Raw genomic sequence first — 20,589 nt, forward strand, 5'->3', positions numbered from 1 at the left:
GGGTATCAAAGCCCCTTGGATGCGGGAGGGCGCGGAGGGCATCGGGTGGGGGTCGGGCTATTAGCAAGAGAGGATGAAGGCCCTTCGCCGCAGTCAGCTGCCCACGCCCAGCTCGAGACCCCTCCCAACCGTGAGAGGCCCGGAGCGCCCCTTCCCCAAGTCCTTCCTCTCTTTCCCCCCGGCGCCCACCCCTCGGCCCCCGGGCGGCCCGGACAATGCAGCAGCCGGACCCGCCCCGAGCCCAGGGGGCTCTCCGGCGCCCCCCCCGGCCGGCGCATTACCTCACCGAGGCTGCCGGGGCGGGGCGCGGGGCGCTTCCTCCGCCCCCCTATAAAAGGCTGCTCCGGGGCCCCGCGCCTGGCAGCTGCAGTCTCGGAGGCGGACGCGGTGCGCGCAGGACCCGGCAGCTGGCTCTCCACTGTGGCTTTGGGCAGCAGGCACCATGCGGGAGATTGTGCACATCCAGGCCGGCCAGTGCGGCAACCAGATCGGAGCCAAGGTGAGGTAGGGGGCGGCGGGCGGGGGGCGGCGGCCGGGGCCCCACCTGCGCCTCGACCCCCCTCCGGCAAAGCACGAGCTTAAGTAAGAAAAACCCCAAGCTCTCCTAAACCCTTCGTATTTATATTCTGATGACGCACTCTAGACTTAGGGTGCTGCGTGATTTTATCCAAGGGCTCGCTAGTATGTACTGGGAGTAACCAAGTTCATGGCATTCATATGTATGTTCCGGCATGCCTATACACGCATGTATAAATTCCATGAAAAAACTCCTGCATTCAGGTAATGAGGGGCAAACATGATTTATGATGAAGGTTTAAGAATAAGATGCATCCAGATTAAAGGTTCATTTGCCAAAAGAGATTTTAGACAGTCTGGGAATTTGGACTCTCGGCTTGGATCATCTTTCCCAAATAGTGTAATTAGTATAATCATGCCTCTGAATTAACAAGGGAGTGGTGTCATGGCTTGGCAAGTGCGGATCCCTCTGCCAAAGATGTGGTCTCTCTCCAAACCGCCATATTGCTAACCCTCCGCCTCACCCCTTTCCTGCTGTGGATTTACAATAGATTCAACAACCTTTTTGATGATACCACTGAATTGTCTTAGAGCTCTACTCCTCCCCTCCCTGCCCTTCCCCCACACATTCCCTCGCTGTGGATGGCATTAAAACCAATATGTAGGTCAGTAGCATAAAAATCATGTCTCTTAGATGGATTGGGTGGGGTTTGGTGCCAAGAGGTATTGATCCCTGGAACAGTTAGACCTTGAATCTTGGGCATCAGGCTGTATATCAATAGGGAATGCTGCTGATACTCTGATTCCTTCTAAAGTAGCAGTAACCTTCATTAGACTGTCACCTCATTCCTTTCCTTAAAACCAAAATGATGAGTTTAATGCTGCTCCTCCCATGCCATATGCCTGTCTTTCAGATATTCAGTGTAACATGGCAGATGCTTTGCAGCTATCCTGACATCTCAACAGCCTTGCTTGCTGGTGATGTCTACCATCAATGCCCTATTTTGTGTTTGCTTTTCTCCTCCTTGGTTTGTCTTTAATTATCTGACCAGTGGCCACTGTTCCAAGAAGGTGGTAGGATAAAGAAAAAAGGGGCCATCTTTAGTGACATTGAAATGCCTTTCATACCATCTTAACTGGCTACTCCTCAAAAACCTCTGTTTCAGTTTTGGGAGGTCATCAGTGATGAACATGGTATCGACCCCACTGGCAGTTACCATGGAGACAGTGACTTGCAGCTAGAGAGAATCAACGTATACTACAATGAAGCAGCTGGTAACTAATTTTTCCATCTTAATTGTTAATGAATAACATAGAAACATCAATGATATGTATTCCTTGTATCATGTTGAGTATTGCTGCTGAGGAGGCATTTAAAAAATCCTGTAAATGTTGTATAGCTGTGTAGCTTATATGAATGTATGTGGTTATATGTAGACAATATTTTTAGATGATTTTTTTGAGTAGAAAAAATAATCCTACCAATATTTTTTTTTCCTCCAAGTGCCAGAATTTTCTCCAGTTAATATTGATGAGGAAACTGCATTGAGCATTCTCTCCTCTGGTGATTGAAAAATTGACTACTCATCTAACCCTGGCTTTTGTTTCGCAGGCAATAAATACGTACCTCGGGCAATCTTGGTAGATTTGGAACCTGGCACGATGGACTCAGTCAGATCTGGGCCGTTTGGCCAGATCTTTAGACCAGATAACTTCGTTTTTGGTATGTAATCATAAATTTGAACTAGTTATATGATTCACTGTCTTTCTTACAGTCAAGCTGAGGAGTGACACAGCAGCTCACAGGTTTAACCACTCCTTCACTAGATTTCATCCAGCCTGTGAGGTAATATTGCTTTGGTTAACTGCCTCTATTAATCAAAGAATTCCCACTCCTACTCTCATTAAGCTACAGAAGCTAACATCAGAGTAAAACCTTTAAAAGCTTATATCAAAAATTCGCTAAATGCCAATAAACACTGATTAATCAGCTAACATTTCAGAGGCAGAGGCAGAAATAACACAAAGTATATAGAAACAGTTGTTTTACCTAGTATTTGCTTTTCTCCTTTTCTGTGGATGGTTCTCCCTTCTTTATGTTAAACGCCCTATTTTTTATAGCTGACTTGAACATTTTCCTCTTTCAAAAAATCAATTAGATACTTTTGGGGGTATCTCAATTCATACCACATTCACTACCACCAACACAATAACAAAGGATTTTCAGCTCAGCTTTTAAAGATGCTAATCTGAAAATCTATATCTATGAAATTATTGCCCTATTCCCCAAAATAATCAAAGTTGGAGAACCAAGAATGCTCCTTTAAAGATGATTTCAACAGCTAATTTGGCTTCTTTCTCCTTCCCCTTCCAGGCCAGAGTGGTGCAGGAAATAACTGGGCCAAAGGCCACTACACAGAGGGAGCAGAATTAGTAGATTCTGTCCTAGATGTAGTGAGGAAGGAGTCAGAGAGCTGTGACTGTCTCCAGGGCTTCCAGCTGACCCATTCCCTGGGAGGTGGCACTGGGTCTGGAATGGGAACCCTACTCATCAGCAAGATCAGGGAAGAGTATCCAGACAGAATCATGAATACCTTCAGTGTGATGCCCTCCCCCAAGGTGTCAGACACCGTAGTTGAGCCCTACAATGCCACCCTCTCTGTCCATCAGTTGGTGGAGAACACAGATGAGACTTATTCCATCGACAACGAAGCTCTCTATGACATTTGCTTCAGAACCCTGAAGCTGACCACACCCACCTATGGAGACCTCAACCACTTGGTCTCTGCCACAATGAGTGGCGTCACCACCTGTCTGCGGTTCCCAGGCCAGCTGAATGCTGACCTCCGCAAACTGGCAGTGAACATGGTGCCATTCCCCCGCCTGCACTTCTTCATGCCAGGCTTTGCCCCTCTGACCAGCCGTGGTAGCCAGCAGTACCGTGCCCTGACAGTGCCCGAACTCACCCAGCAGATGTTCGATTCTAAAAACATGATGGCTGCCTGTGACCCCCGCCATGGCCGCTACCTGACGGTGGCTGCCATCTTCAGGGGCCGCATGTCCATGAAGGAGGTGGATGAGCAGATGCTGAATGTGCAGAACAAAAACAGCAGCTATTTTGTGGAGTGGATCCCCAACAATGTGAAGACGGCCGTGTGTGACATTCCACCCCGTGGCCTCAAGATGTCTGCCACCTTCATTGGCAATAGCACAGCTATTCAGGAGCTGTTCAAGCGCATTTCAGAGCAGTTCACAGCCATGTTCCGGCGTAAGGCTTTCTTGCACTGGTACACAGGCGAAGGCATGGATGAGATGGAGTTTACTGAAGCAGAGAGCAACATGAATGACCTGGTGTCTGAATATCAGCAGTACCAAGATGCCACTGCTGATGAACAAGGGGAATTTGAGGAGGAGGAAGGGGAGGATGAGGCTTAGAGAAATATGAATACATTATCCATCTTAAATGAACTGTATACTGTTGTGCTTAAGCATGGTCTTTCTACTTGTATACTATATGGTGCTCAGTTTTGCCACTGTCAGAAGTTAAATGTTAATGTAATAATGTGGAACACTAAAATTATGGTAATATCTATGTTAAAATCCCTATAATCATAAAAGGCATGTATCTAAAGCCTTGTCTTGACTATTCTTTATCATTTCATAAGTCTTCCTTTATGCACACATTTTAATAAATAAGTAGGACTCAGAACATCTCTGGTTCCAGAGGAAGTCTTTCCTGATGCCCCAAGTTGTTTTGCCTTCCCCAGCCCCAAATTAGCCCCATAAAACTGCTATTTAATGAAGTGCATTACAGTAGCAAGGGCAGGCTCAGCTCCATCCTGCTCTGTCCAGGCTTGGGATGGGGCACAAAAACTTGCTCCTGGACCCTGGGTTAGAGTGGAGGCAGGTCATCACACAGCTCCTGAGCCTGTGATGTTTTTTCCCAAGGCAATTGGGTTAAGTCGCCTGTCCAGGGTCACGTAGTATGAAGTGTCTGGAGGCCAGATGTGAATCTCAGATCTTCTGACTCTAGGGCCAGTACCCTTATCTGCTTTGCCACAAAGCTACCCCATGAGCCTGCTTTTACAAAGAGAAAAAATAGTTTTCCAGTAGTGCCTTGTTTCCCAGAAAACCTTTGGGACGGAAGAAAAGGCGTGCATTGAACTGTCAAATGGTTTCTTCCTGCAATTGGTTTTTGAGTTTTAAGACATAACAGTTTTACTTAGAAACCATAAGATCAAAGATTTCCAAGCTGAAAGGAATGTCAGTCCATCAGTCCATCTCCCATATACAAATAAACAGGCCTAGACATGTCTACAGGTAGCTACTTTACTCTTCTATAATCATAACAGGGGATCTAAAACCTAACCTTTATATAATCTTCCTATAACTCCTTTTTCCTTCATTAACACTTTTAAATACATAAATGGAACTTAATAAGAAAGTCAACAGTAAAAGAGTTACTATTTAACATCCTTCTTGCCCCTGTGTAACAAAAATCAAGGTTCCTTTTTTTAAAACCCACAGGTCTATCAAAATTGGAGGAGCAGTAAGTGATGAAATGGGATAAAAGGACACTGCCTTCATCTCCAGTTATATAGTTTGCCTTATTAATTAGCTGAGTAAGTGACTGTTAACTAGTAGTTTATTGTTCCAAATGTTTTCCACTAAAAAGTGGGGCAATATATTCTTTTCCTCTCAGTATAAATAAAGCAACAGTTAATGTGCTTTCGGCTTTTAGAAGATATAGCTTTTATTTAATAATTTTGTTTTATTTAATAATACACATGAAAAAATGTTACAATCTATAACAGTATATTTAGAACTAAAGGAATTTTACAGAAAGAAATGGAGCCTTTGGAAGGAATTCATAAACAATCTATTAGATTTTACTTTTTGGGGAATGGGTAAATGGGGTGGCTATTGCCATAAAATCAAGTTGCTCTTGTAAACATGACTGATCCTGATAATTTTTCTGAAAGAGACAATTTTCAAAATATTTAAAGATGGCTACATGTAAAACCTGGAAAGATTTTGGCTGACTTCTTTACTTATTATTGTAGGAAGTCTTCTACTAGTTTATTGAATTCATCTGCAAAACGCAAATGCAGGTTGTGCTTGCCTTCTGGCATCAGATGTAACCTAAAAGAAGAAAATAAATATTTACTTAGTAAAAGATCCATAAAGCAAAATCCCTTCATAATCTATACTTTGAAAGAACTAGAATTTGATTATTATGAGTGATATGGGTATTCTCTCCATCAGAGCAACTGTACTTAAGTCCTATATACCTTTTAAGCTTTTGAAATTCTTGTGCATTCTTAGTCTTGATTAGTTCCCCATAAATAGTTTCTGGCATCCCTTTCCACTCTAAGGCTATTAGATCCTGCTTGTAAACAGTATTAGGGCGTACTGATTTAGACCGTAACAGGTTCACCTATTACTTTACTCGATTTATTAACCCATCTCTGATATCATTTTCATCCTTAGAGGCAACATGGTATAATGGATATACATGATATGGGTTTGAATCTTAGCTTTGCCTACTGGTATGGCATATCTCTGGAACTCATCTATAAAATTGGTTGTGCTGAGTTCTAAAGACCCTTCTGACTCAGGGTCATGTAACAGGGTAAAAAAGGCTCTTATGCAAGTCTTAGTATACTGTTTTGCAACCTGCTCACACCCATTGGACATCTTTTCATTGCCTTTTTTAATTCTTCAATTAATATTTAATTCTTTTGCAATTATCATGAAATGACTGACAAGTCCATAAAATACGTCATTCAAACCCATCAAGTAGAGGAGAAACTTACTGTACAATAATAAATAGCATAGGTTCTGGTGAAGTCTATGGACTCCCAAGAATAATGTTTTTTAAACATAAAATATAAGTTCATAGTCCTCAGATTAGGAAACTGATCTATAATGAAAAAGATACTTTTCATTTATACTAGCTATTTGGTAAATGCAGAATAACTTGGTTCATAGAAATACAGTGTGGGTAACAAGCTCTTGAAAGTAAGCTTTTTTTTGTTAGGTTTTTGCAAGGCAAATGGGGTTAAGTGGCTTGCCTAAGGCCACACAGCTAGGTAATTATTAAGTGTCTGAGATCGTATTTGAACTCAGGTACTCCTGACTTCAGGGCCGGTGCTCTATCCACTGCGCCACCTAGCAGCCCCTCTTGAAAGTAAGTAAGATGGCTGTTACTGCTTTCCCCTAATATGAGTTTTTTTACAAAGTGAACATTATATTTGTTATGCATCATCAAGCAAAGGAATTTTTTGGTCATAAAATTGATTGGAAGGAAAGAAATTGCTAAAAGAGAAACAGGTGACTTCTCTAAGGTCAGCTGAGAGTTTGTGCAGTCAGATCTTCAAATAGATATTTAAGGACAGTTAATGAATCATTTCTGGAATTGAAGGGTGAGAAAACTAGAATCAGAACTTGGAGGCCTCTTGGTTCATATTTTATTTAATCTTCCCTTGGATTTCCCTCTCAAAAGGTGGGGTTATTTTGGTTTTGTTTTGTTTATTTTTAAATGTTTACCTTGGTTTTTGTCTTTATTTTCCCCCCTTTCATTTCTACCTTTCCTTGCCATCATCTCTGATTTTTTTTTTTCTGGAGGACCTGAATTTACTTTTTTAATTTTTTAATTTAATATTCTCATTTTGTACAATTAATGTTTTTTATACATTAATAAAATATTCTTGTTTAAGAGTAAAGGAAATACCCCCTTCACCCCATAAATATAGACTCACTTGAGCGATAAAGGGGAGAGAAAAAAATTAAAATTAAAAAAAATAATAGTAATAATTGTAGGTATGGCCAGGCGGTGCAATGGATGGAGCACCAGCCCTGGAGCCATGGGCATTTGAGCCCACATCCGGCCCCATACACCCAACAATCACCCAGCCATGTGACATGCAAGCCACCTGAACCCCACTGCCCTGCAAAAACCAAAAAAAAAAGACCCAAAATAAAATATAATAGTAATAATAGTAGGGGTGGCTGGGTGGCGGACAGAGTATTGACCCTTGAGCCAGGAGCACCCGGGTCCAAATCTGGCCTCAGACACCCAATGATCATGCTGCTATGCAGCCCCAGGCAGGCCACCCAGCCCCATTTTCCCTGCAACCCCCCAAAAATAATAATAATTAAAAATGTGCTTGTGTCTTTGTTCCAACACCAACAACTCTGTCACAGGTGGATCACATTCTTTATGGTAAGTCCATCACAAAAGTTACTTCCATATTTTTCCACCATTGCCTTTGCTGATTGCAACTCCCTTCTTTCGTATTTCTCCACTACCATGTACTATATTTTCTCTCTCCTTTCACTCTGACTCTACTGTAGGGTAGCTGAGTGGTGCAGCAGACAGATCCCCGGCTCTGGGGCCAAGAGGCCCTGAGCCCCCATACCATCCCTTAGGCCCAGCATCCACCTGGCCCTATGGTCCCGGACAGGTCTTCCAATCCCAGCCCCTTGCAAGAAGTGAAAAAGAAAATGTGTCATATCTGACCACTCTCCCCTCATGGTCCATTCTCTCCTCCATCACTCACATCACCCCTCCTTCTCCCTGTCCCCCCTCCTTCTTACTCCAGATGCCTATACCCCGTTGAGTATATATGCTGTTTCCTCTCCTAGCCACCTCTGATGAGAGCAAAGGTTCCCTCATTCCCCCTTGCCTTCCCCCCTTCCATATCATTGCAATAGCTCATTGTAATAAAGAAAAATCTTATTATATTAAATATCTTGGCCTATTCCCCCCTCTCCTTTTTCTTTCTCCCATCACATTTCCCTTTTTTCTGTTGACTCCATTATTACACCATATCTTATCTTCAAATTCAACTTTCTCCTGTGCTTCAACTATAAAAACCTTCTACCTGCTCTATTAACTGAGAAGGTTCATATGAATATTATCAGTGTCATTTTTCTATGCAGGATTACATGCAATTCATCATTAAGTCCCTCATATTTTCCCCCTTTCCTCCAATCTCCATGCTTCACCTGAGTCCTGTATCTGAAGATCAAACCTTCTGTTCAGCTCTGGCCATTCTAACAGGAACATTTGAAATTCCCCTGGTTCATTGAAAGTCCATCTTTTTCCCTGGAAGAGGACATTCAGCCTTGCTGGGTAGTTGATTCTTGGCTGTATTCTAAGCTCTTTTGCCTTCCGGTATATTATATTCCAAGCCTTATGAGCTTCCAATGTAGTTGCTGCTAAGTCCTGTGTGATCGTGACTGCAGCTCCACGATACTTGAACTGTGTCCTTCTGGCTGCTTGTAATATTTTCTCTTTGACTTGGGAGTTCTGGAATTTGGTTATAATATTGCTAGGGGTTGGTTTTTTGGGATTTCTTTCTCAGAGGGATCTGTGGATTCTCTCCATTTCTATTTTGCCCTCTGCTTCTAGAATATCAGGGCAATTTTCCTGTAGTAATTCTTTGAAAATGATGTCAAGGCTCTTTTCCTGATCATGACTTTCAGGTATTCCAATAATTTTAAAATTATCTTTCCTAAATCTGTTTTCCCTATCAGTTGTTTTTTCATTGAGATGTTTCACATTTTCTTCTAATTTTTCATTTTTTTGGTTTTGAAGTATTGAGTCCTGGTTTCTCATAAATTCATCAATCTCCCTGAGTTCTATTCTTTGTCTGAAGGATTTGTTCTCCTCAGAGAGTTTTCTTATCTCTTTTTCCATATGTCCAATTTTGCTTTTTAAAGCATTCTTCTCAATAACTTTTTGAACTGTTTTATCCATTTGACCTAAGCTGGTTTTTAGCATGCTATTTTCTTCAGCATTTTTTTGGATTTCCTTGACTAGGCTGCTGACTTCATTTTTATGTTTTTCCTGCATCTCTCTCCTTTCTTTTCCCAGTTTTTCTTCTAACTCCCTCATTTGATTTTCAAAGTCTTTTTTTGAGCTCTGTCATAGCCTGATCCCAATTTCTGTTTTTCTTGGAGTCTTTAGATGCAGGAGCTTGTGCTTCCTCATCTTTAGACTGAGTATTTTGATCCTTCTTGGGCTCATATGCAAAATATTTCTCAATAGTGTTCCTCCTGTTTCTCTGCTTGCTCATTTTCCCAGTCTAAGCCTGTTTTGGGGTGCTTCTTGAGCTTTTGGGATACTCCCACAAGGGTCTCAGTGTGTGAGGCTCTGTCCTCCTCCTGGTCTGTGAATGACCAGAAGCGCCCCCCTCTGCCACGGGGCTGAGGTGGAAGGGGCCCCTGTTGTTCTATTGGGGGGCCTAGACTACGATCAGGATCTGAATGTGTTCAGAGCCCCAGAGTCCTGTTCCAGGGGCAGAGCTCTGCAGTCTCTCTCTTCAATCCCCTAACTAGGTTCAATGGGTTCATGCCCTGGGGGCTCCTGCTTACTGGCTCAATGTTACTTGGAACTTGGCTGAGCTGGCTCTTTGTGTGCCCTGAGGGCTGGGCTTCACGTGTGCGCTGGCAGAGGTTCCCCCCCCCCTTCCCCCAATTTGTGCCCGGTACTCCCTGGGAGCATAGATCAGGAAACTCCGCAGCTGCTGTGAGCTGCAGCTCCCAGTACCCTGGGGCTGCCTCCAGGAGACTGAAGTTCTTTCGCTCTGGCGGGCTGCCCCTCCAACCCCAGGGAGCAGAGACTTTCTTCTCTTTTCTAGGTTACATTGAGTAGGAGAACTGCCTCACTGGGTCCCACTGTAGGTTCTGTCTCTCGAAAGTTTAGTTAGAGTCCTTAGCTTATGAGTTTTATGAGAGAGCGCCTAAGACACTATCCGTTCTTGTTGTCATCTTGGCTCCACCCCGCCATCATCCTTCTAATTTATTAGCATTTTCTGCTTTAAGAAAAAAGTTCTAAGTCATACCGTCCTTCTTTGGTCAAAAAATACTTGTAATAATCTTAGAATCACAATCCCAAATGGGAAGGGAATTGAGAAACCATCCTACCCATCTCTCTCTCTTATCTTACTCCTTCGAAAGATACCTAGTCTAACCATCCTTAACCTTTACTTGTACATTCATTGCAGTCATTTGTTCATATTTCAGTCTTTTAACAAGCTTTTACCAATATTGCCAGCCACCACTTAAATATGAAATTATTTTCTACGTCCTCATATTTTACCTCACTGTCTTTTAGGGCTCTCCCTAAACTCTCCCTCCTCTTAGATGAGATTCTTTCTTATCCTTTGCTCTCTGTAAAATGAAGATTGGATTAGATAGCTTATGGGGTCCCTTCCAGAACTAGATATATGATCCTATAATCTATGATACTTCCTTCCTATTGTCAGAATGCCTCTTATTCTTTATCAGATCAACATCAACTCTCTCCTGCACATCAAGTATGGGTGACCTCCAATGAACTTTTCCTGTGCTCTCTTCTTTTAGACTTCCTCAGTGATCTCATCAACTCCCGTGGATTTGGTTATCATATCTAAGCAGATGACTTCAGCCTTATTCTCTATTTAACTCTCATTGCTATTACCTACTGGATATCAACTTGTATATTCATTGGCAGATCAAACTAATTGAGTCCAAAAATGGAACTCATATTTACCTCAAACCATCTCCTCTAAATCTTTTTCCAATCACCCAGCCTGATCACTTTGGAAACATAGGCCAGTTCCAATCTGTAACAAAAGTCACTGAGAAGTCTAAGCATGGTTAATCAATATATTAGGGACTTCAAAAGTTCCTAATAAATTGGATTCAAGATCTCCCTTACTTTGAGTGCTAGCTACTTTTATACACTTTGAGAGCATTAAAAATAGAAGGAGGCATTGCAATTCACGAATTAGTCAAGTCCGGAAATGAGGAAATCTTATGATTGGCTAAGGGAAATGTCCATCAATTTCAATCCTTTATCAACAGGACTTTCACAAGACATGAGACCTTCCAAAGTCATCTTAGAGCCTTTCAACATCTCAAGGCCTTCTACAAATCATAAGATACTCTGGTGTTTGACCAACAGTACTCTAGGGTTCAAAAAAGTTGTGGGTTTGAAGCAAAGATCACAAGAGAGTGTGGATAGTAGTGACTTAAAGGGATAAAGAGGTATTGCACCAACAAATGAATCTTATTACAGCACATTTGGAGTAGAGTGGGTAGAGGTATACAGCAATTACATTTTTATTACATTTCTAACAAACTGATAAAAACAAATAATATAACCACCAATTCATAATTTATCCTAATGGTAATAACATATATATATATATATATATATATATACATATATATATATATATATATATACATAACTCACTTAAAAATCCTATTCTACTTAATTTACTTATATAAGCACTGCTACCCATCAAAATACAATAAACAAATAAATACTGATTAATTTGAGTAGGGGGAATATAAAAATTATTGTCACAGAATAATTCTTGAAGCTTCCTACTCCTTCACCTTCCTTTCCCCCAACCTATCAGTTATCATATCATCAATTCTACCTCTACAGTATGTCCCTTTTTCTCAGCTATCACCTCTGAACCTGAACTACTGAAACAGCCTATTTGGCTTCCTTGCATTCATACTCGCCTTTCTCCAACTTATTCTCCACTCAGCTACCAAATAGCTTTCTAAGACAAAAGCTTGACCATTTCATTTCCCTGCTGAAAAATCTCCAAAAGTTGCCTACTGCTTCACTGAAAGAAGGAAAATAACAACCATAACAAATTTCTCACTTTATTAAAGCTCTTCACAGCCTGGCTCCCACCTACTTTCCAGCCTGAATTCATATTACTCCCCCTCACACACTCAAACAAACTGGCCTACTAACAAGTTTTCAGAATTTGACCAGAGATTTCCCATCCTTAGCTGCCTTTTCTCTCTCCCTAGTATGCTTGGAATTTACTCCCTTAATTCTACCACTGAAAGTCCCCACTTATCCACCCATCCCCCCAAACCCCCAACTCTTTCCATTTCACCTCCCCTTGAATTTCCCTCTCAAAAGGTGTTTTTTGTTTTGTTTGTTTATTTTTAAATATTTACCTTAGTTTCTGGTCTTTTTCCTCCCCTTTCATTATTACCTTTCCTTGCCATCATCTCTGATTTAATAGCATAGGGGGGAACCACAGAACTATCTCGAGGACACCAAGCCTGGGTGTGGGTGATGGCGCTCTCAATAATGGTAGGGAATTTAAGAAGAGAAGAAGGTTTTGGGGGAAAAGATAATTCAGTTTTGAACATGTTGAATTCAAGATATCTACAGGACACCTAGTTCATAATGTTTAAAAGGCAGAGATTCAAGATAAGGTCCATAAAAATGATAGGTTTGGAAAAACAGATCTGAGAATCATCTGCCTAGAAATGAAAACTGAATCTATGAGAGCTTATGAGATCACTAAATAAAATAGGATAGAAGGAGAAGAGAAGAGGACCCAAGTCTAGGGGATTTTAGTTATGGTGAAATGGATTAGATCCATCAAAGGAGAGTGAGGAGTAGTCAAGTAGGAAAATAAAGACAGAACAGTGAAAACATGAAACCATGTTTTCATGAAAACAAAGATTGATTAGGAGAAAGGAGAAAAGAGCAATGAACAATGTCAAGGGCTAAAGAAAGACCAAAAATAATGAGGATTGAGAAAAGGCCATTAAATTTGGCACTTAAGAGCTCAGTAGCTTTGGATAATGCAATTTCAGTTGAATGATGAAGTCAGAGGGCAATCTGTAGATAGTTGAGAAGAGACTGAGAAGAAAGGAAATGAAGGCATGTATTTTAGGAGTTTAGTCAAAAAAGGAGGAGAAATATAAGATCGATAATTGCCAGGGATGGACAGATATAGGATCAGGAAGATATGAACATCTTTATAAATAGTAATGAAGCAGCCAACAGAGAGGGAGCAATTGAATATTAATGGTAGAACAAGGGCAACGTGGGGGCAATCTGCCAGAGAAAATGAGATGGAATGGGATCACTTGTGTCTGTAGAGAAGTTTGTCTTGGCATGGAAAGATGACACCTCTTATGTGAAATAAGGGTGAAGGAGAAAATAGTGGCAGATGGCATCTATGTGGTTCAAAATGAGGAACAGGGGAGAAGAGGGGGGTCAAGATGGAAAGCAAAGAGTATTAGTCAGAACAAGGATCATGGCCTGGGGTAAAAGCTGAAGGGTGAAGAAGGTCATGGTAAAGATGAAGTATAGGTTAGAGTTATAAGGCAGAGGAAAAGGTGAAATAGCCACAGATTACGATTAGATAAAGAAATTTAAGAGTTCAAACACATGGATGTGAAACTCTTGCAGGTGACAGTAAGATCAAAAATATGATCATCTCCATGCATAACTGTGGTTAGGGTGGAGGAACAGGTCATAAAAATGAGTAAATTAAAAAGTTGGGAGGGGAGGATAATTGAAAGAGTATTAATATTTATACTGAATCCCCTAGTAGGAGGGCAGGAATTGGAGAGAAGAATAAGATTGTGAGCCACACAGTGAACTTATTAAGGAAGGAAGGAGAAAGTACCAGAGGACTCTAGATAGCAGTTGCCAGAATCTTGATTAGATTGTAATTATGTTTTGGATAAACCTCCAAGAAGGAAAGGTTACTGAGTGAAGGATAAAGGAAGAATCTGGAAGTGGCAATGGGGAAAAATCCAACATCCTCACCATAATAACCAAATGAGTCTGGGAAAATGAGTGAAAGTTCAATCAGTGTTAGAAAGAGTAGCCAGGGAGCCTGTTATCAGGAAAGAGCCTGATCTCCCTGAGTCCAAGAAGGAGATAACAAGAAAGGAAAAGGTTCTCAAATGAATTCTACTGTTCAGTAATGGGGCAGCTTGGTGGCAACAGTGCATAGAGGGTCAGGGCTGAAATCAGGAAGGCTCATCTTCATGACTTCAAATCTAGTCTCAGACACTTCCTAGCTATGTGATCCTGGGCAAGTCATTTGACCCTGTTTGCCTCAGTTTCCTCATCTGTAAATGAATTAGAGAAGGAAATGGCAAATCACTCCATTATATTTGTATTTGCCAGGAAAAACCACAAATGGGATCCCTGAGTCACAGACAACCAAACAAAAGTTTCCAGTAATATGAAAACTACTTGGGTTCAAGTAGGATTCTAGGGAATACTGAGTCTAGATCTGGATTTGAAATTATCAGGTGATAGTAGAAATATTAAGAAACAAATTAAGAAAAGAAAAATAAAGTTCATATGCAGAGAATTTCCTCTCCTCCTCTTTTCCTCCTCCCATCATTCAGATATTTCTTAGCTATGTGAACTCCCCTAGTAGGAGGGCAGGAATTGGAGAGGAGAATAAGATTGTGAGCTACACAGTGAATTTATTTAAGGAAGGAAGGAGAAAGTACTGGAGGACTCTAAATAACAGTTGTCAGAATCTTGATTAGATTGTAATTATGTTTTGGATAAACCTCCAAGAAGGAAAGGTTACTGAGTGAAGGATAAAGGAAGAATCTGGAAGTGGCAATGGGGAAAAATACAACATCCTCACCATAATAACTAAATGAATCTGGGAAAATGAGTGGCCTTCTGCCACTGGTTTCTCCTTCTTCCCTATTTCACATGAAGAGATAACCTTTTTCCATGCCAAGGCATTAAACCTCTCTAATGAAGCATCAGAAACAACACAATGCAGGAGATAGAGCACTAGATTTGGAGCCAAAGCAATTTTCCAGCTCTGTCACTTAGCACTTACTAACTGGGGGTGTTAGGCAAGTCACCCCAGTTCTATGGGCCTAGGCATGCTTATCTTTAAAACGAGTGGGCTGGATTATATGACAATTCAGATCTCTTTCAGCTCTATCTATGATCCTATAGCCTTTTTCTCTTTGTATACCAGTGTTTATCATATTGCAACTTCTTATTTGTTGAACTGATATGAATCTAATCAGTCCATACCTGAGCAGCAATTCTCTCTACAATATTTTTCTATGAAGTGGACATCTAGCCTCAACTTGAATATCTTTGATGACAGAGAACTCATTGCACCTCCTGAGTCCAGTTCACTCCAGGGCTAGACAGCTTTTAATTGTTATAGAGTTTTTCCTAATATTAAGCTAAAATTGGTTCATTTGCAACATCAACCTATTATTGCTATTTTTACCTCCTGGGACCAGGCAAAACAGGTCTGGTCTTGGAGAAACTTAAATCAACATAGATTACTATGGAGAATTGCAAAGGACTCCTCTGCAGCCTCAAGCAACCCTTTGTTGAGCAAGTAGCATTTGCAGCTGTCATAACACATTTTTTTGTTCACAAGTTTCACTGCACTGTTAAGATATTTACTTTCAATAGGATTTTGAGTAGGAAGTCAAATTCAAGTGCAGTTTGAATGAATTACATTTTCTTTAATAAAAGAATTTCATGAGTTCAAGAGTTTATTTACTATGCATTGCTTGGAAAAGTTGAGGGAAATGATTGAAGACTCCTAAACAATTGGAAGCATGAGCTGTAAATTATAATAGTTGAAAGTCAGTCAAGTCTGGCCTGTTTATTTTGAAAATTGGACATTAGAGAGAAAACATTGAAGTCGACAGTCATTTTATCCCACTATCTTAACAACCACCCTCTAGTCCTGGTGGCAGATTTGTTCCAACTCAACCCTGTACTGATAATGATATTTGTTCTTCGTTCTCAAAGAAGATCATGACACCAGGGGTATAATGCCATGAGAAACACATGAATTGGATTTGAGTGAGGGGATGCACTCACTCACTAGCCTTACTGTCTCCTCCAAAGTCATCTGAAGAGGCCAGATATGAATCAGAACCAATGGAGGTGGCCCTGGATGTGAGCCAATCAGGGTTAAATGACTTGCCCAAGGTCACACAGCTATTAAGAGTCAAGTTCTATGGTTGGATTCCAACTCCATTATTCCTAACTCCAAGGTCAGTGTTCTATCCATTGTGTCAACTAGCTGCTCCATCAAACTTGTGGTAGAGATCAAGGAACATATGTCATTCAGTCTTTTCAGTCACTTCATGACCCTATTTGAATACTGGAGTGATTTGCTATTTCCTTCTCTAACTCTTTTTACAGATTAGGAAACTGAGGCAAATAGGGTTAAAGGACTTGCCCAGGTCATTCAGCTAATAAGTGTCTGAGACTGGATGTGAACTCAGGAAGATGAGTGGTATGAGTCTTCAGTTTTGGTATGGTGCTCTACCAACCTGGGAGATCTCTAAGCTTGTTGAAGATGTTATCTTATTCCCCTGTTTGCCTAGCAAAGAAGGAAACACAATCAGGACAGCAATTGTTCTTCTGCTCTGCTTGTGTATCTTTTATCATTTACTTATCCCACTGCAATGATCTCTTTGAGTAGGAAATGAAGAGTAGTTCCTTCTTGTCAAAATGGAGGATAAGCATTCCTTTAAGGCAAGTTCTCAAAGTATAATCTGGGGACTTCTAGGGAGGTCCCTAATTTTCTTTTATTAAATCTTCAAGGTTAAACTATTTTTTGTAATAATTCTAAGATGTTTTCATTTCTAATATAGTAAATGTCAGTAGATATAACCCATAAAAACAAAAGTTTTGTGGGGATCCTCAATAAATTTTAAGAGTATATAAAGGGGTCCTGAGACTGAAAATAAATTAATAATCAGGTTCAAAGTCATGATTAAGAATTGACCTCTGGAATGAAAGGATAATAATATGATTAGAATTACCTTTTTAATACTTCTTTTTCATTAATCAAAGGCTCTTACTATACTACCATCTGAATGACTTTAAAATATCCTATTATTTTGTATTCCTTTGAAGGTATAAAGGAATAGAGCTGTAATTATATAGTTATCAAAAGGTGAGTAAACTCTTCCTGGAAACTTTGTTCACATTATTATGCTAAAGGTATCTAATTGGATTTCAAAGCTCGATGATGATGGCACAATGGAATGGGGGAAGGAGGGATTTGGAATCAAGACAGTTCTGGTTTCAAATTTCACCCAGCTGTGTGACCCCATAGTAAAATATTTGACCTTTCTGAACCCCAATTTCTTCAAATGTAAAGCGGAAATAATAATACTTATACTCTCTACCTTACAAGGCTGTTGTGAAGGTTGAGTGAGAGATTATATATAAAGCACTTGCCAATCTTAGAGTTCCATGTAGATGCCAGTTAATGAATTGTCCTTTCCTTGAGTTTTGTGAGTATGAGTGTATGCATGCCCACACATCTAAAGAACAATAAAGCTCTGAGGATTGTCTGGAAATGGATTGGGTTCTAAGAGTAAACAAAAGAAGATTTCTGTTTAATAGGGTACAGGAAAATAAATTGTAGGAAATATCGACAGAGTTCATTCTGCCAAGAAAATACAGTAGTTACTTTGCTTCTGCATACATAGCATATTATTTTAAGACATTCATCTTCAAAGTAGCAGAAACTAAAGCTCTGTAATGCTATCATTCCTTTTTCATCCAAGGTTTTCTTAAAGGGAAATAATTGCCAACTGGGCAAAAGAATACAAAACTAATGAGGGCAAACAGGACAGTCCAAGTTCCTAAGGGATCATCTCTAACAATCTTTTCACTGTTCATTAAAAAAAAACACACTGTACATGATGCCTCACCTATTGTTATTTTCAGTACTTTTAATTGTGTCTGACTCTTCACGATCCCTTGGCAAAGATACTGGAGTGGTTTGCCATTGCCTTCTCCAGATCATCTCAAATGAAGATCTGAGGTTAAGTGACTTGTCCAGGGTCATGCACTAGTTAGCGGCTGAAGCTTGATTTGAACTCATGAAGAAGAATCTTCCTGATCCCAAGTCTGACTATTCTATCCACTGCAACACCTATTTATTATTTATGTATATATTTAAATGACATGTTTTGTAATCTGCTTTGCAATTTCAATTAATCAATGTGTTTAAAAGTATTAACAGCTGAGGTAGCTAGGTTAGCACACTAGATACTGAGCGCCAGTCTTGGGAGTCAGGAAGACTTGAGTTCAAAAACATTCCAAACCATGAGTCGTGTAGTCCTGGACAAGTCACAACCCTTCTCAGCCTCATTTTTCTCATCAATAAAAATGAACATAATAGCACTTATCTCACAGAGTTATCGTGAAGATCAAATGAGATGTAGGTAAAGCACTTCACAAACTATAAAGCACTATATAAATACTAATTATTATTAACAATCATTAGTAAAAAGGTAATCAAAGAAGTATGCAAAGAAGGAATAAAAATCTTATACAAAAATCTTAATTATGGCAGGGCAGAGCTCTAGTCCCTTTCCAAGGCTATCTAAAGTTCTAAAGCTATGTTTTCCTTCTTTCCTTTTCTCATAATTATAGTCAACATGTACAGAGATCCAGTTCGGCCCATTCTGCCTTGCATCACTTGGGATCCTAGATTTAGAGAAGGGGTCTTAGAGATCAATGAGTCTACTTCCACAGGTGAGAAGAGTGAAGTTCAGAATAGTTTAGTTAAATGATTTCTCCAAAGTCTTACAGATAACAAGTAGCAGAAATAGGATTCAAAGTCAGGTCTTCTGACTCCAAATCCAGCCTCTTTCTATATTTCATTCTATGTTTCAAATTTATATTTTTATAAAAACATGATGTTCCATTATATTATCCAATCATTTTGGAAAACAATTTGGACCTATGTGGACTAAATTGGGGCAGCTAGATGGCACAGTGTGGACAGAGCACCAGCCCTGAAGTCAGGAGGACCTGAGTTCAAATCTTGCCTCAGACACTTAATAATCACCTAACTGTGTGACCTTGGGCAAGTCACTTAATCCCATTGCCTGGCAAAAAGAATAAAAAATAAAAAAGGACTAAATTGTTCATACCCTTTGACCCAATGATACTTGGAAGATAAAAACAGATGGAACATTTTCCCTGTGTGACAACATATTTATTGTAGTAGTAAAAATCAGAAACAAAATGAGTGTCCATCCATTGCGGAATGACTGATTAAAATATGGCATATTAATGCATTATAATATTATTAATAGTTCTTTAAGAAATTATGATTAAAAAAGAATTTAAAGAAACTTGGGAAGATGTTCATGAACTCCTTAAGAGCAGAGACTGCCTTGCTTTTTGATGTAGAGGAAACTAGGTAGAATCATGAGAACTGTATAATAATAACTACAACAATGTAAAGATCAAACATAATAAATAACAGAATTAAGAAAGATACAATCAACATTCCTGTCCTCATATAAATGAAGATGAATCTACTACTCTCTTCTTTGTAAAGAGGTGGTAGACTACAAGGATGGAATGAGGCATACAATATCAAATGTCATCAACAATGCTGCTTTTCTTTGCTTAACTGTACCTTGTAATGAGAGAGAGTGTTCTCTTGGAGGGGGATTATTAGGAAATAGCAGTAATGCTAAGAAGTATCAAGAAGACATCCTAGGTGTCATTCCACTAGCAGACAATAATTTATTCAGTCCTTCTCCAATCCTAGGACCTATAAATTGTTCCCAATTGTTTAATAAATTCATCTAATAGGTCTGTATGAATCATTTGGCTACATGTTTTGCTGACTGTTAAAACTGCTATATGGTTCTTTCATAATGGAACATAAGTGCTCATTTATATTCAATGCTTTGCAACTTTGCTTTTCCCATCCCTTTCAGGAGTAACTAAAAACTAGTGATGTGATTGGTTGGTATATTAAGCTGAAAACTGCTATTCTACAACTTTCCTCCATTGCTTCTCATTACATGTCCTGGGACCAAGTTTAATCTTTCTTATAATCTTTCTTTAGTCTTTAATAGCCCTTCAGATATTTGAAAATAGATATTATGTTCTCCCTGAATCTTAACATTGATACTCTCTGCCTCACCCTCAATAAATCTTGTATCCTTCCATTTTCTGTTTCTAGGGGAGACAATTCAGAACTAAGCACCCAGAACCCCAGAAGCCCCTCTACCATAACAAGGATCATAACTGATCCTTTCAGTCATGATTGAAGGGAAGAATCTTTGAGAATACAGACAGTAAGTATAGCTTCTGAATACTCAAAAAAGAAATTCCTCACTGTCAAAGTCCTTGGCACTGTTAGAAAAGGATATGATTTCTAATGATGGAAAGAAAATGCAATACCATTTGCCTTGTGCCAATGCATTCTAGGTATCACTGGGCTTTTCTATCTGAATTGCAGATGA

The 20,589-nt window shown here is 39.9% G+C and overlaps 2 protein-coding genes across 2 annotated transcripts in view; one reads left to right on the forward strand and one right to left on the reverse strand.

Moving 5' to 3' along the window:
- Positions 1-352: 352 nt before the first annotated feature.
- On the forward strand, positions 353-4,336 carry LOC141496815 (tubulin beta-2A chain). Its single transcript, XM_074199406.1, has 4 exons — positions 353-499; positions 1,683-1,791; positions 2,129-2,239; positions 2,891-4,336. The coding sequence occupies exons 1-4, from the start codon at positions 443-445 to the stop codon at positions 3,949-3,951; spliced, it is 1,338 nt and encodes a 445-aa protein (XP_074055507.1). The 5' UTR covers positions 353-442; the 3' UTR covers positions 3,952-4,336.
- BPHL (biphenyl hydrolase like) overlaps positions 2,890-20,589 on the reverse strand; it is a 67,957-nt gene continuing 50,257 nt past the window's right edge. The window contains exon 7 of the mRNA XM_074199407.1: positions 2,890-5,658. Coding sequence (XP_074055508.1) covers positions 5,571-5,658 — 88 coding nt within the window. The 3' untranslated portion in view covers positions 2,890-5,570. The remainder of the gene's footprint in view (positions 5,659-20,589) is intronic.

The sequence above is a fragment of the Macrotis lagotis genome, chromosome X (assembly GCF_037893015.1).
Source record: "Macrotis lagotis isolate mMagLag1 chromosome X, bilby.v1.9.chrom.fasta, whole genome shotgun sequence".
In the NCBI taxonomy this organism is placed as follows: Eukaryota; Metazoa; Chordata; class Mammalia; order Peramelemorphia; family Peramelidae; genus Macrotis; species Macrotis lagotis.